Genomic DNA, 16699 nt, shown 5'->3' with positions numbered 1-16699 from the left:
CCTTTTATTTTTTTACATTATAAGACCAAATAAGTCAAAATCTACACGGCAGGAAAAACTGTTTAACACTTGCTTCCAACATTCAAAGTTTCAATGTCAGAGACAATTCCAGCTTTTACTGCTGAAACCCATATATAGGTTCAAGATGTTGCAGGAAGAAGTAAAACCACGATTGCTGTATCCAAAGCCACATCACCCAGACTGCCAGCAACTCTTGTACGGTTTCCCAAGCCTGTTCCACACATAACTCACATCCTCCACTGCAACCTTTCCCCAGCATGTCATTGGCAATGGGGCCTTTCAAGTGAGAGCTGTGTTTGTGCACTTAGCTGTTCACCTGTTCTTTCTTTCTTGAAGTTAATTTCTAAATAAACATTTCCAATACTAGCAGCCAGAGACCGAAAATGCAGGTGATACATCTGCCTCCTGTGATTTAAGCCTCAGAATAGAGCTCAACTTGCATCTTCACAAAGGATCCCTGTCACAAGGGTACCTGAGACGTTGCTGAAGACACAGATGGTGATGGAGATGCAGGTGGTGTGAGCAAGCTGCAGGGTAAGTTCAAGGTCACGTAGTGTTCATGGCTGCAAACGATGCGAAGGAAGTCCAGCCTCAAAGATACCAGGTTACTTGGGTTCGGTATGTTATAGAGCTTTGCTGACACCTGGCAAGTTTAACCCATAAGACTGCAGTCAGCACCAAAACAGAGTATAAGTGCAGCCCCAGCTCCCCAGTCCCACCACTGCTCCCAAAAACCACTTCCAAAGCAAGAACTAAAGAACTTGATATCATTAAATGATCACATCCACATCACTTCTTTGTGCTGCTACTGATTAAGCTTGACAGGCCCACTGAAAAAAAACAACCATGGTAGCCTCAGCTCCCTAACAAAACCTCCTACTAAATTTTGGTTCAGTTACTCTGAACATGATGAGCAGAGGGAATAATTCCTCCTTCGCGCTGCACATCCATCGACCCAAGGGAGTTACGCTTAATTCACATGTAAGAGTGTAATCAGAGGGGTGTAAACTGCAAACCACCAAGAATGCCTGCTTGCTCTAGAGACCTGAATAGAAAATATACGTCTTCATACTTCACTGTCCAAGGAAAATTAGAATAATAGGCTATGCTACAGTTCTCAGCTGAGTCATAATACTTATCTGCATTCACCTGTTTGTAGCAGGTCTTAATAAGACTAAAAACAAATCCTCTGTCCATGATAGACAATAGGTCGTTGAGGAAAAATGCAAGACTGGTATTGAGCCTTTCAACCATTTCTGTGTCCTAGAGAAAAGGAAGAAAAAATAGGAAAGAAAATGACAAAGAGCACACTGAGCAGTAGTATGGTAATATCATGTGTTCAAATGACAATTCCTGGTCTAGGCACCACCAAGCAATATGCAGGAGGTCTGGTGCCTAAGCTCTGACCTGCACTCACTTTAATTGTTTGCCATTACCTTCTGAAACCGGGAGACTATATCACCGGCAATTGTGCTGACCAAAGCATTTACATCATCCATGAAACGCTCGGGAAAACGATGCTTTCGCGAACCCTCCAGTTTGTCAGCAAAATACAAATGATGCACCATGCTCTTCACCTATAGGAATATAAATTACAGCGGAGTCACTTGCAGAAATGAAGGAGGGAAGCTCAATTGTTGCTGCTTGTGTTTTGAACTACGGATTTTAAGACAATAAGCAAAGTGTTTCCAGTTTGCTCACCATCAGCTCGAAGAAGAACCAGGCCTGCTGCAGCGCTGCCTCCCGCACGCTCCCACTGCACACAACCCACTGTAAGGCCAGCTCTTCGTGAAAAAGCTACACAGATGCAAATCCAGAGTTAGTCCGAGCCTCACCATCAGCTCACAAAACAGTCCGCATGAGAAATGGTAGCACGATCCATGGGAAGTATGGCAAACAATGAGGTTAAGCAAAATAATAACTGAGAACATGACGGCAGTGGCAGCATCCCTTAAAGAAATCCCCAACTAACAATGAAGGATGATGTCATGATATGTGATGTGAGAAACGTTTCACAGCAGCTTGCTCCGAAATCGAATTTCAAGTGTCAAAAGAATTTTTCCACCCACCCAAAAAAAAAAGTTTGGTGCTCAAATTAGTTCATTTTAAAAGTCTACCTTTCTGCCTGGTCTGATTTTTGCAGGAAAAAGGAGTAAAAAGTGGACATATAAAGCAATTTGTACAAAGATGTATATTTACTGTGAGAAAGGCCTTAAAACAGTAAGAAAGAAACATGGCACTAAGAACCAGCTTTTTGATTTCTTTTCTTGGGAGGACCAATCCACAGACTGGACACTGTCAGTGATCACATTGTCATTACACAAAAAGTCAGGCATTTTGTCTTTCTGACTTGTTTAATAGGATCTCATCTCCTTTAAGGGAGCGCACTTCCCAAGTAACTCCCCTTCTCTTTCTGGAGACACTTTGGATTAACACCTATACAACGGAGTTGAGCATACACTTGCAATGCTAACCATCTAACGCACTGTAATTTTGCAGGATGTATCATTTACATGTCTAGACAGTGCTATTCAGATTTTTTGAAAGCCAGAAATACTTTGGCTCCAAACAGTATGGACATTAAATCAGACAAGCTACTCCTGCTCATTTTAATTTTCCCAATTCAGCTCTGTCAGAATACTTCATATTTGCTACAGCCTGGACATTCGGAGGTGCTAAGCAACAGCAGTTCCTAATGACCTCGGAAAGGATCAGGCTATAAATAAAAGAATAGATTGCATCATGTTTTCAGAATGACTTGACCTCCCTGCCCCACAATATCAATTGTCTTCACTGAAATCTACCTTTTTAGTTGGTAATCGTCCTGTTAATGTTTGTAAGAAACTTGACGTCTCAGTGTGCGAAGACATACGATTACAACTTCGATCCGTAGCCTACGGAGTGGAGATGAATGAATGATGACAGGACATTAAAGTTTGCTGTGGATGTGTTTTGCAGCTCAAGGACAATGTACGTTTACAAAAATACTGTTCCAACTGTAGGCTTTTACTGTCTTTACACCTTTTTATGCATTCTCAAAGACTTACTCATTTACAGATCTGGTTTAAACAAAATGACAGTACTTTTTATTGACATATAGGCTATTCAAATAACTGCATGTTCTTATGCACAAAGACACTTAATGCTGCAAAGCATGAAACCTTTTCATCATTCTATTTTATCAACATGCATATGTCAAGGAAGTAATACTCGTAATTTCAGTGCCATACCTCTCACTCTACCAGAGACCAAGCACGTGGGGATGCACCCCCCACGGCGACGCTGCTACTGGCACAGAGAATCAGAAAATTACTCAGGTTCTCTCCATGTCTCGTGGAAATAATTTGCCGTGAGTGCAAATGAACTCAGTCTAAATATTTCTGGAAGACTGGTAAACTTGAAAGCAAGTACAGTTGAGAGGTATGTTCGAGGCAACCATGCAGTGGAAAGCAGCAGGCAATGGGGACTGAGTAAGTTAAAGTCTTTGGACTGAAGCTGCTATAAAGTTTTCATACTTTGCAACACAGAACAGATAAAATTGGACCTAGCAAGTCACTGGTTCCAGCACTTAAATTTACATCTTTCAAGAGAGAATTTCACATGTGTATCAATTTTTGTTTAACAATATTCCACTCAAACAGTCATGACTAGGTGACTATGAACACTAAACGCTTGATGAAAATGGCAAAGATGGTTCACAACGTTGAGAGGAATGGCAAACATGGACAAAACTATGAAGCTGTGATTGATGTTCCCATTTAGAAATGTGCTCCATCTGAAGCTGAAACTAATGTTAACGAGAAACAGAGAAGGTAAAAAGAAAAGAAAAGCAGTCACAGCATTTACATTTCACAGACCAGCAACCACTGAAATGAAAGGAGGGGACACAATCACGCGTTTTGAGGATTTTCATGCAGTGTAGTGAGGTGGTGGGGGAGAAGATGCTAATTCATAAAACAAAACTCACAAAGAAGTTTTCAAGGAATATTAAAAAAAGAAAAAAAAAAAAAGCAAACCACCAAATTCAGAGTATATACTGAAAAGAAGATATTCTACAGGGAAACATCAGGGAAAACAAAGCCAGAAAAACCTCTACTGAAGACACCACCTGTGTTGACTCTGCACTTGGGCTGGGGTTGGATCCCCATGGGGCTGCTTTTGGACCACCAGTGTTTACCCAGGAATTGGAGCGGTCTAAACCCTGAGCATGTAATAGAAAGCAGTTGGGAAAGGAAAGAAATATTACATGTTGCATGCCATACAGTAGTCAAATTGTAGTCCTTAAAAGCAATCAAACTGGGTACATTGCAAACATATCACCAATTAGAATTGTTAACATTGCTTGAATTCTCAGGAATTTCTTGAGACATTTTAGCCCAGAGGATTATTTTTGTCTCATCACACATTCACCACACATTAATACTGCCAACAGCTCTGGCCCAGCCTGTCCTATCTGGAATTGTTGACATTAAAAAACTGTCCAGATTTCTCAGATTTTTCTCAGATCTTTTTTTAAGGTAGACTACTTGCTAGCCCACACACTATAAGCTCTACAAAGTCTATGGAAACACTGAGAAACTTTGAAAACACAGCCAGCTCTCACAGGGTTTCCTATTCATGGACTAAAAATCCTGCAGTGTTTGTAGAGCAACCCTGTGAACAAGATTTCACATGGACATTTGGCCATTTTCTCTGGGCACTGGGGCAGACAGAGGAAAGAGGACATACCTTTTCTGGAACCAGCCTGCTTCACAAACAAAATATTTGAAAAATCTTTTTTTTTTTTAAAGCTTGATCTCGTTTGTACTCCAAATTCTACTCCTGCAGTGTTACCATGTGTGCAAAATTGCTGTGGCTCCCTCCTCTCAAGACACTCAGAAAGAAGGAAACTGAGAATTAAATTAATGTTTGACACCAGGCTGCTCCCCAGTCAAGACCATTCAGTGGGATACAGCGGGTACCCAGGTCTCAGGATCCAGCTCTATCAGAGGCAGCTGTGCAATGCTATAGCCATTCCTTAAAAATCCCACACATTGTTTTCAACCCTCATCTGAGAGAGCTTTTATCCTACTTTCTGTGCCAGCCTAGGCTTTTTCCCAATATATGAAGCAAAGATGCAGCCCACTTCTTTGCAGAGATTACCAGCTGCAAAGTCCATCATGCCTAACTCTTCTCACAAGGGCAATTCTACCCAAAGATTGAGCTTGGGATTAAAATCATTGATACACTGAGCTATCCACTACGTGAATTACAGCAATGCTGTAATTTTGCTTAAGGTTCCTGATAGAAATGTACTGAACACACAGAAGGAGAGTGCTTTAATCTCAACTACTTACTGGAAGAGAGAAATTAAACCTCTCTGTCCTGCTCAGACCCACAGACATGCTTTATTTTGCTCACCAGGAATTAAAGTAAAAAAAAAAATTGCAAAACGTTGAACTAAGCTCGTGTTTTGTCAAACCAGGTCTAATTCTGCTAATGCCTTTATCACACACATTTCTGTTCACATTTTCTAATCACAACATCCTGTTGGTTCTGAGGATAGCCTTTCTTCCCTCTCTGGAAAATAAGAGAGTACAAGGCCTTCTTTTTGCTTGGCAAAGTGCCCCAAACTCCTGTTAAATTCTGTCCTATTTCTGGGGTTACACCTGCAGCTGGATCTGTGCAAGTACATAACACACATCTGTGAAATCAGAGCAATGGAACTCCACAATCTTTTGTTTCTTACCAGCACATCCCCAACATTTCAGGAACTCTCTAAGCGTAAAATCTCATCATAGGTCTTCTTAGACACTCAATAAATTCACTTTAGTAGGGAACAAAATTTACATGGCTTCAATTCACAAATGAAGGCAAAATAAGTGACAAGACTTAAACCTATTACGCCTAAACCTAAACCTCCTCTATTATGCAAATACACCAAAATCTTCTAAATCCTGTAAATGGGATGACTATTTGAATTTTCCCAATTAAGTATGATGCTGATGTGAGTGAGATTTACAGCAATTTTACCAAAACTATCAAATACCTTGTATTTCAGTAAAAAACAACACAAGACCGGACTCCAAAAACTTCTATCAAACGTTTTTTGTCCTTTCTAAAAGCAGAAAGACTCCCACATAGATTCATTTTGAAGTGTAAGTTCCTAATTTGGACATAGGTACTTAAATCATTGCTTGGAAAAACAGAATAGGAATTTTTGCACCCTTATACACTTTTCAGCACCTCAAGAAGTATCTCATGTTTTTATTGACATTAACAGAAATAATTACATTTAACCAAAATTTTGTATAAGTCAGACTGAGCTTAATTTCTGATACTATCTGGCTATCCTGAAGAAAACTTTCCCATTAGCAATTATGGACACATCAGTATTTTTAAAGCCTGGACTACCTCTAGAAGAAAATCTCTCTTAATTTTGTACTATGACATTATTCACTAAGCCAGCACATATTAAGCTTCTGATACCCTGTGTAAATTCCATATGCACATTAGTGCCTATGGCATTTCACAAAAGGTCACAGTTGTTTAATTAGCAAGATCCTGAAGTGGTCTTTAAAATATTTTAAGACTTTCAGTCCAAACTTTGATGTAAGAAATAATGGTTTGCCTACCCACACTTCTTCAGCCTCGTATTTGGTCAGGAAATCACATTATTATTCATTTAAAATTAGCGGTCTCTTTCTCATGCTGTTTTTCTTGTTTTTATACAACCCAGGTCTGCTGTAAAGCCTGCCTAGTTGGGTTGATGGCTTTATTAACAAACCTTCACTGATTTTGCCACAGGATCAAATGTAATAGCTCTCTGAAAGGGCTCAGAAATTCATCTATACTGGAAAGAGTCAAAGAATACAGGTGAGAAAGTGTCTCATCTTGGGTAAATTGTCACAGTTTAGGGATGAAGAAAAGAACCCAAACTGAACGAAGACACTCCTCTCAGGCTTGGCCTGGCTCATATCACCTATTTTAGGTGAAAACTGAAGTGCTTAAATTGGGACTGTAGCAGCCCTAAATAATCGAAGTCACCAGAGGGGGACAGGCACTTCTGCATGTGATTCCTATCTTGTGTGATATAAATTGTCTGTCAAGGAGCTTTTTTCTCTCTGTTGACTACAAGGGACAACCACGCTTCCAAAACAGACAATGTACCTGAGGCTGAGCAGTATGAATCTAGGCCCAAACATGTCATAAACACGTGTATGTACACCCTGAGAACCTAACACCTGGAGTAAGACCACACCAGATGCTCTGCATTAATTTGCCACCATTCACTGGAAAGCCACTTTTAGCAAGTACTAAAGGTGTGGGGAGTCATCGTGGGTGCTCAGGTTAGCACACCATAAATTCACTCTGCAGCTCAGCTGGCCAGACTATGGCTCAATTACTAACCATCCAAAATATCTCTGGCCATGAAATATTCCTGCTGTGTGCAAGGTACCTGCTCCGGACATAGGTAAGTACAGAAAGCATTTGAGCAGCCGTTAGTGCTGAACACAGAGGAGAAGAGAATTTGGGTTTGGGAGGTAAGAAGGGTCAAAGAGTGGCAAAGTAGGGGATGCAAAGTTTGGGGAGACATTACAACTGGTCAGAGGATGCAGGTGCTGGCCACGTGAAAACTGAGGTAGTAAAACCTTTCTGTTCTTACTAGTCTTGGAGAGGCAAGTCCAGAAGGACTCTTGGCCTGACTACCATGCTTGTGGAACTAACACTGGCAGGATGTCTATAATGTCAGAGAGATCAGCAACAATTTTTAGGGAGTGGAGTGTCAGGTATGCTACCAGCAACCACCAGAAAGAGCCTGAGAAGGCTCTTTTTTCTTTTTCATAGGAAAACACATAAAAACTTCCCCGTTATTTCTTTAGATACTTAATAAAAGATGCTGAAGGCCCCCTAAAACCCGCAGCAGTGCATTCATACCTTACTGCCAATGATGGAGCGAACTTCATCATCAGGCGAGGTGGGGGTCCCAGATATGTCTGGGTTGCTGTTGCTGAGGCTCCGTGAGCGGTTCAGGTTGAGGCTGGCCGGCCGTACAGCAGATCGAGCCATGGTGGCATAGTGCACTGATCCCCCTAGGCCACCAGGACCTACGGTGTTGAACAAAAGAACATCCTGTTACACCAGCAGCCTTGGTGTAAGCTTTACACCAGCCTGCTACAGCAAAACCTGCGTATAAGCAGCAGGTCTGGCTCATCAGGAAATCTTCCCTGTGCTTCCCCTGCCTGGTGCTTCACAGTAAGCACCAGGGTGATGGGATTAAAATCCTATTGTATTCACTGATCTGTGGCAAGCAGGAAGATCGCAGTGGCTTTAGGCAGCCAGTGTGAGGTAAGTCTTTAGCCAGACTAAAGGCTGAAAACCACTGAAGAACCACTGGGGCACAGTTTTAAGCACGCAGCTTTTCCAGCCCTCCTCAGACATCTTCCACTGCAGGCGAGAAACAAATGCTGGGAACAAGAGTCCTTCCAAAGCCTAGTTTCTGGCCTTTCATTCACACCGTCTCTCCACCCATACAGATTCTTCCCTTGTTCTCAGCAGAGGTGGAGCTAGTTTGTTTCCCTCCTGCACTCAGACACCTGTTTTCAAGTGTTTGAGATGCCATTGTTAGTGTGTCTACTTTTGCTGGAATGGGATACAAGTCCAGAAGCACTAACGAAGGAGACTGGGAAGCAAAACAGGCCAGAGTGTACCACATCCATGTACTTGCCACAGAAAACAATACTTACATGGGGCTTACAAAAACAGAATCACAGAATTTCTAGGTTGGAAGAGACCTCAAGATCATCGAGTCCAACCTCTGACCTAACGCTAACAGTCCCCACTAAACCATATCCCTAAGCTCTACATCTAAACGTCTTTTAAAACGATGGAGAGCAACTTTTTTACTTAGGCAGACAATGACAGGACAAGGGAGAACGGCTTTAAACTAAAAAAGCGGAGATTTAGATGAGATGTTGGGAGGAAATTCTTCACTCAGAGGCCAATAAGGCAATGGAACAGGTTACCCAGAGAAGCTGCGGATGCTCCATCCCTGGAGGTGTCCAAGGCCAGGCTGGATGAGGCCTTGGCCAACCTGATCTAGTGGGTAACATCCTGTTCATGGCAGGGGTTAGAAATGGATGATCTTTAAGGTCTCTTCCAACCCAAGCCGTTCTGTGACTCTATAGTTCTATGATTCTACAAAAAACATCCCTAATTCCTTAAAAAAAAAAAAAAAAAGTATTTTGCCATAATTTCACCTTGTGCTCCTTCATGAGTGACACTCAACACCATCAAATAGTTAAATCTCTGACATGGCTAACTGTAATTAAACTCATCTTCTAAATGGCAACACTGCACCATAAAGTTAATAAAAAGGCTTGGCAGGGAACCAGCCATGCAATTGGAACTCAGAGCACCTGCCAGCAAGTACTTTCTGCTTGCTTTTAACAAATTGTGATGTGAAATAAAATGAAAAAAGAGCTACCTGGCGATGGCGAGTTGGGATAGGTATTTGGTAGGCGGAAAACATAATAAATATAGGAAGCAAGAAGGCTGTTTCTGCCATGCTGGTCCTGGTTTCCATCCAAGTTCTTGTGAAGTCTGTTTATGATCGATGCCATTGCTTCAAAAGATGCTTGGCCCAGGTTAACTGCAAGTCGTAAGAAAGAAGTTCAGTTTAGATTTCAACAATAGGCACAATCAAATCCTGAATATGTACTTCATCCACCTTCTAAAGGATAAATGGTGAAGCTTGCTAGAGCATAGCAAGCATCTCTCAAGAAAAAAATGAAGCTGGTATTTGAAGTAGATCTAATAAACAGCTTGAGAAGAAGACAGGTGTGGCAGTGATAATTTTCCATTCATTTTAATAACATTTAATGAATATAGGTCCGATTCCTGGAATTAGCCCAATTTTGGCCAGAAACTTCAATGGTAACAAGGTCCTTGTTTAACTGATGAATAACACCTGTTGGATATTTATCATAGTCTTCTCAGTCAACTATTTCCTCCAAAGAAATAAGAGGAAAACTTGAGGAAAGAAAAAGAACAATTTCATTCTGTTCTCAAAAAAGAATTCTGTACTAAAAATGAGCACAGAAAACCACACACGGACCTGGCTAGATATTTAAAACAAATTAGGGATGAAGCAGATCGAAGCTTGAGACTGTAAATCTTATTTTTTTTCAAAGCTAGACACTAATGTCTTCAATCCTCCATATAGATAAATTAAACCAAACCAAAACACTTAAAAAGTGAAAGAGCTTTAAAATAAAAAATAAAAATCCAAGCAAAACTCTTCCTCCTTTCTAAAGGAGGAAGATAACCTTTCTAAAATAAATGACTGCTATTTTCATAGTAGTGTCAGTTACCTACACTCCATCATGTCTAAACTCCAGTTAAAATCCCAATTACCATTTTAAATAACAAGAATTTAAGTTTCGTTAAATGCTCAGTTATGCCATTTAGGCATAGCCCATAACAAGGAGCAAAAGAAAGGATTATTCATGCTGACTGCATCAGATCCACAACAGCTACAGGAACATACAGCATCTATATCTTCGTAACTTACCTACTTCAAGGTTTTCCAAGGTGACTAGTGAGGTTGAAAGACTTAGTTTCTGAATGTCAGTATGGAGACACCTTAACAGGCTCCAATGCTAAGAAAGTGCTGGGCATCCAATTTACAAAAGTCAGGCTCCTTTCTGGTACCTCAACTTGGACACCAAATTACTAGCCATTCTTGAAAACCCCTGCATTAAATATTGCTCCTGTGTATGTCACCACTGATCTGGATGCCAGCATGTTTTATTTTGAAGATACATGGTATATTAGTGGCACTAAAATAAAGCATAAAAATGGACTTCTTTATTTCTACATAAATATGATAAAATTGGAAGTGTCAAACTCTCAGCTATGTAATTCTCTATAAAACTTAAATAAAATACCTATTTGGCCTGCAATGACAGGAGGTCTTACTACCAGAAGAATCAGTTTGTCAAGCAGGAGATGAAGAAATCGCACTACCGGCTCCAGTTGAGAGGAATTTAAAGCTGAAATGCTGCTCTTCAGTTCATTTTCCAAGTTGTTTTCCATAATTCTCATGTCTCCTATTCGCACAGGGAACATGTGCTCATCCAGAGCATGGACAAGTGCAAAGAACTTGTCAAGATAAGGGTCCTACACATAAGCAAAAAATAATAATCAGCAAGAAGCTTCCAAAGGAACACTGCTTTCTGTGGACTTGTGGCTCATGGGTGGATTATCTCTATGTCTTTCACTGTCTTCTATCTAACTATTTAATCTCACAAAATTAGCAGAAATACAACAACTGAGAGCTCTGCCTATATGTCTTATTCAACTAAAATCAACCAATGTTCAGAAATGGTCAGGGCAAAACTAGAGAACCCACAGATTGCATTTCTAAGAATTTAGAAAAACAAACAAAAATGCACCAAAGCTATGGTACTAATTACAGCACAAATAAAATACACAAAAAAAAAACATCAAAATGAAGTATGAGGAATTAATAAACTAAAAGCTGAAATGATTAGTCAAAACAATTGCCATCTTTCATTTTGGATCAAAGAAAGACAGACAAAAAATACACAGAGAAACAAAAGAGGCAGAGGGGAAAAGGCAAAACAAGAAAACATATGCCTAGACTGCATGTTAGATCTGTTGTAATAAAAAACAACAGTCTGAGGTCTGAAAACAGTGTTGGCCATTCAACCCTTGTGAATAAAGGCCAAACTACTCATGTTTTTCAGCAGAACTTCTCAAATATACTCACAGCAGAATGTGGAATAACAGGTCTGCTGGCTCAGAACTGAAAACAAGATTGCAATTTCACTACAAGTAATTACTGTACCCTTCATAGTATCAACTTTGACAGTATTTCAACTGTCAAAAGATTATTAGGCTCTTCATATTCCAATGGCTAATTACAGCACAAACGTACCTGAGTATGGAGGGATGATACAGCAACAACCTCTACATTGAAAACTCCTTTGTGATTATCCACCCACTTCATTCCGGGAAGTGGAACCTGCAGGTTAACACAAAGATGAATGGGGATGTGACAGAAAGCAAAGCTACAGTAATTCTCATTAAAATTGCCATTTCTTTTCATTTTACTGTCAGATCATACACGTGTACCCATGCATAAAGACGCACGTTTGTCTAAACTTGGCATTTAGGAAATAAAAGTTAAAAATACACATGCACACATAAACATATAGGTACACATATATCCTCTCACTTTTTTGACAGAAGAATTCTCCTGCTGATTTTCAACACAAAGAACAACTCACCTCTGGAGAAAGCACTGAATAAGCCTGGGGTGGTTTTTCCAATGAAACAGGTAGGCAGAACTGACCAGTCTTTAACCGTCCATTTTGAAGCATCGGTATCCACTTTAAAGAAAAGGAATTAAAAAATAATAAAAACCACAAAATTCTCCAGGCTTTCTTGAACTTTGCAGGCTTGACTATCTCAAACTCTAGAATAGTATATACATCGACAATGATACTAAACAAAATGCAAATAAATGCATTATGGATGTATTCTGAGCTGAAAAATAGATTGAAAGACACTCACGGTGTATCCAACTGGAGTCTCTAGGGGAGTGTTTTGCTTTTGTTGGCAGCTGACATGGTAGAAAGTAAAAAGCAGATGGTGGTGATCGGTTAAAGTGGCAGGAAGTTTAATCTTGATTTCCTCATGAAAATCAGGCGACCTGTGAAGAGACCAGACACTCAACTGAGTCATCAATATAAGCAGCGTGGTTTACTATCTCATGCTTGAGATCTTTTAAGTATCTGGAAGGAAAGAGTTTTATGGACTATCCAAAGAGATTAAAAGCTTCACTTTCTAATTACCAAGGACTGGAAAAACTTCCAGTGTACATTTCCAGTGCATAAAATATGCAAGCAGCAGCCTGGTGCTTGCTGCACTGCAGTTCCCCCTGTCCCCTCCCCTCACACAGGGATTCTGAATTGCACTGCTCCCCACGAGCAATGAACTCTTGTCACAGGGTGGAGATTGCCACCGTACCCAGTCTGAAGGAGAGGATTTTCTCCCTGGTACAACCACAAAGACAGGCAGCACGGTAAGGCCAGACTTGACACTCCTTACCTGAGCTGCTGTGATGCTGTTTTCAAGACCAAGTATTTCCAATTTGTAACTATAGCCTAAAAGGTTCTAAGTACCTAATTGCTCAACACAATAATAAAGCACATGCTAACAAGGGTTTATAACATAAATCATCAAGCCTAACTTGAAGCTTCTATATAAAGCATCTGCTGACTTGAGCTAAGTGCTCAGGATCAGGGCCTCTGACACGATGCTTTTGATTTGTACCAGAGCACACAAAGATTCAGTCTCCTCGTCACTGCAAAGCTCTAATGACATCAACTGACACTGCAGGTGTTGCTGTAAGTGCTATGCACACAGTCACTGCTCCATAAATAACAGTGAGACAGATTCACAGTGGTAAAACTTCTTTTGGGTGGAACCTCGCTATATCCATTGGGAGCCCCGTCTGTTTACATACTGCCTTATGTTTTACCTGTTATGATAGACTACAGCTGTGTAAGCTTCTTTGGAAAATTCAGGACAGCTAGATTTGCCAAAGATGACCTGTAAAAAAGAAAAAAATCAACAGAAATCCCCCATAAAACCGTGCCGAGAAGCTGTTCCACAATCCTATTTACAGCTCTATTAATGGGGCCGTGCAGCTCTGTGCAGTTGCAACTACTTGGTACGTGCCCTTTCACTTCTATGCAACATTTTACCCAGTCACTGAGGAGTTTACAATTTTAATAATCCCATTTGCACATGCACACAGATACAGCTGAAGAACTGATGCATGTAACCATCACCAGGCAGAGCCAATGAGAGATTTTCCCCGCTATTTAGCAGATGCAAAAGGGTAAAAATCAGGGAGATCATGAATTCAGGAGAAATTAGAGGAAAGGAGGGAAGGGAGAGAACATCCGGAGAATCAGGCCAACAGAGCTCAGATGAGGCAAACTAAGAACAGAGGAAATTAACAAGTGAGTAACAACAAATAGGGGATTTTCTGCACAAAGTCTCAAACCACACTACAAGGAAGGGCAGTTTCATAAGAGCTGTACAAGTACAGCCTAAGGGGGAGGCACCTCTCACCTAAACCTTCACCAAGTGCTGATCACTTCTGGCACCGAACACAAGTATAACTATCACCCTTCATTTCTCAGGCATGGAAGCAAACACTACTCCAAGCACAGGGTGTCCGCTGCCAACTTCTTGGGTTAAAATACTACTACATTGTTATTTTGCATACTCCATACAAACGCCCTCTATAAACACCTTGAGATGTTCTGATTGCATGCTTCCTGGAACTTTGGGTTTTGAAACGTATTTCAGTGAGGTTTCTTTAACACAGGGATTTTATGGCTGTAATGTGTATCCTGTCTTGTCGGCACGCAGCATTCACACTGAGCACAAAGCTCTCCCCTCACCGGCATAGCATTGCTGGGGTCCTCTCCATACATGAACTGGACTTTGACAGTGATATTCCTGGCAGATCCTTGGCGGTTGGCGAAGTTAAGGCTCTGAGGATAGACGTAAAGAAGGTTCCTGCAAGAGACAAAGGCACCTCTGTTAGAATTACAGCGTTCACCCCGTTATTAGTGCTGTTATTTAACCCCTAAGGAAACAGAATCGGAGCAAAGACTTTGTTATTTTCCATTAGGCGGTGGTTTCTCTTGAACACACGTGCACACCCGCACAAGTGACTTGATAATGACCTCTTCTTTAGACATCAGAAGTCTTAACTCGTGGTATTTTGGAACAGTTCCTGTTTATAAAGATCCTTGAAAAATATATCAAAAATTTCCCAGTGATTACACTATTTAGCAAGTTCAAGTGGAGAGAAAACATCTCAGGAGAGTGGCTGGTTTCTGTTGAATACCTTCTTTGTTGTGACTTTTTTTTTTTAATTTCCTTTCACCACGATAAATTCAGGTTACAACTCTCCTGTGACAATGGACTGACCTAAATGGACATCTGTATTCTTGTATTTTCAGCAGATAGGGAACCTCTGCAATACCTCAGAGGAGATGGTGTTTTCAATTCCACACCCCAGTACCCACTCGGTGGAAGACGGGGATCAACCAAAACTGCCAGCTGAGAAGACAGAGTTTTGACAAATTAATCCCATCCAAAGACTTGGTTCTGACATTCTCAGCTCCGTTTGCTCCCTGATACCCCGGGTGCTCCCCTCTGTGCCACCACCACCCAACGCTGGGCTTAAGGAAAGCTCTCAGGGCCTGAGAAGGAACCTCCTCAAGGGCAGTGTGGCTGCAGAGCTCCATCAGGCTACGTGGGGCCGCGTTACGGAGCCAGACTTCTTCACCCCTCCAGGCAGAGGAATATGCTTAGTTGGCACATGGGAAATTTATTCCCTTTCAAGTCCTTCATGCTGAATTAAGTTCTTGAATCCCAGCCCTGTTGGTCGCTTTGCCTAATCAATGCTCTCTTACTGTTTCAGAGGGGGCCTGTGCCGTTTTTGTGGCTCTACTAAATTACTTTGTTCTGGCATGAATACATTTGCTCCTTGATGTTCTTTTTAAAATGAAAATGGATATGAAAATTTACTCTAAAATGTACATTGCTCATAAAACTTTTATTAAGTATTATTAGTGCTTAAGAGAAGGATTTAATGTATTTGGGAAGCCTGGCTACAGGATCCCTACACTAAGGGCGGTCTTGTGCTGGGGATTGATTTACGCTGGATAGCAGGGAGGAACCTAAACCAAGCCTGCAGTTCTCCTACCAGCTCTTCTGCTGTGGCCTGGGAGAAAAGGAGTCATTTCAGCAGCTTGATGAGAGAAATGCTAAGACCTTGGAAGAGAATGAGATAGTTTCACCTTGGTACCCTCTTTCCTTGGGTCATTACACTGTAAATCCTCATCTCACTACTTGTATGCACAAATATCAAAGCTCAGTAGTGCTTGCAGGACACCAGAGGTGTAACCAGCACCCTCTGAAAACAGTGAGGGGAAGGATCTACCACGAAAATAACACTGCAGCACCAACAACCAGGCCAGGCATACAATGACAAAACAAAAGGACAGCTAATCCTTATGCTTCCAAGTAACAGCTACCTCCTGGTGATTATTCACTGATTCCTACCAATAAAAGTTTCAGCCAAAAGCTTTAAACCCAAGGACTTGTGTCTGGAGCCGTTATTACAATGCCCTGCAAAATGTATGCAAAGCTTACATTATTATCTCAAACAGATCTCAAAAGTACTTTTACCTCCGTAAAAATGAATGGCTAAAGTGCAAAGGCTTCACAAGCCTTGGATATAATGGCACCAGGCACTCTCCTAAATATTTATTTAATGTGATTGTAGCCATTTTCCAAATTTCTTCATAAATGTATTAAAACATTAAGAGCTGGTCCTAACTCATAAAGGGGATGTCTACCCGTTATTAAAATTCTCCTTTTCAGTAAATCCCAGAGACCTTTTTCTTTGCTTTATTCCTACTATAAAAATCATTTAAAGCCCACTTAAAGAGGGTCACCCAGGTGCATCAAAGATCTTTAGGACCATGTTTATTAAATGCATCTTTTCCTGACTGGGCTAACAGCTCTCAGGGACAGGATTTCTCCTTACACAGCTCCCAAACCTTATGGTTTCACCATACCA

At 40.9% G+C, this 16699-nt stretch overlaps 1 protein-coding gene across 14 annotated transcripts in view; it reads right to left on the bottom strand.

Annotated features, from left to right (window-relative positions):
• Positions 1-16699, bottom strand: part of DOCK7 (dedicator of cytokinesis 7) — a 97212-nt gene that overhangs the window by 29713 nt on the left and 50800 nt on the right. For 8 of the 14 annotated variants that reach the window (XM_068689801.1, XM_068689802.1, XM_068689803.1 and 5 more), the window contains exons 15-28: positions 14505-14622; positions 13571-13641; positions 12601-12739; positions 12315-12416; positions 11963-12049; positions 10950-11181; positions 9488-9652; positions 7939-8108; positions 4130-4222; positions 2826-2915; positions 1723-1818; positions 1458-1598; positions 1171-1284; positions 494-664 (exon numbers count right to left, since the gene is read on the bottom strand). In XM_068689801.1, the coding sequence (XP_068545902.1) occupies positions 494-664; positions 1171-1284; positions 1458-1598; positions 1723-1818; positions 2826-2915; positions 4130-4222; positions 7939-8108; positions 9488-9652; positions 10950-11181; positions 11963-12049; positions 12315-12416; positions 12601-12739; positions 13571-13641; positions 14505-14622 (1789 nt within the window). The remainder of the gene's footprint in view (positions 1-493; positions 665-1170; positions 1285-1457; positions 1599-1722; positions 1819-2825; positions 2916-4129; positions 4223-7938; positions 8109-9487; positions 9653-10949; positions 11182-11962; positions 12050-12314; positions 12417-12600; positions 12740-13570; positions 13642-14504; positions 14623-16699) is intronic. The other 6 variants (XM_068689808.1, XM_068689809.1, XM_068689810.1 and 3 more) reach the window with 2 other exon arrangements.

This window comes from Anas acuta, chromosome 8, assembly GCF_963932015.1.
Source record: "Anas acuta chromosome 8, bAnaAcu1.1, whole genome shotgun sequence".
Taxonomy (NCBI): domain Eukaryota; kingdom Metazoa; phylum Chordata; class Aves; order Anseriformes; family Anatidae; genus Anas; species Anas acuta.
Note: the sequence above shows the minus strand (reverse complement) of the source record. Positions and strands in the feature narration are given on the sequence as shown.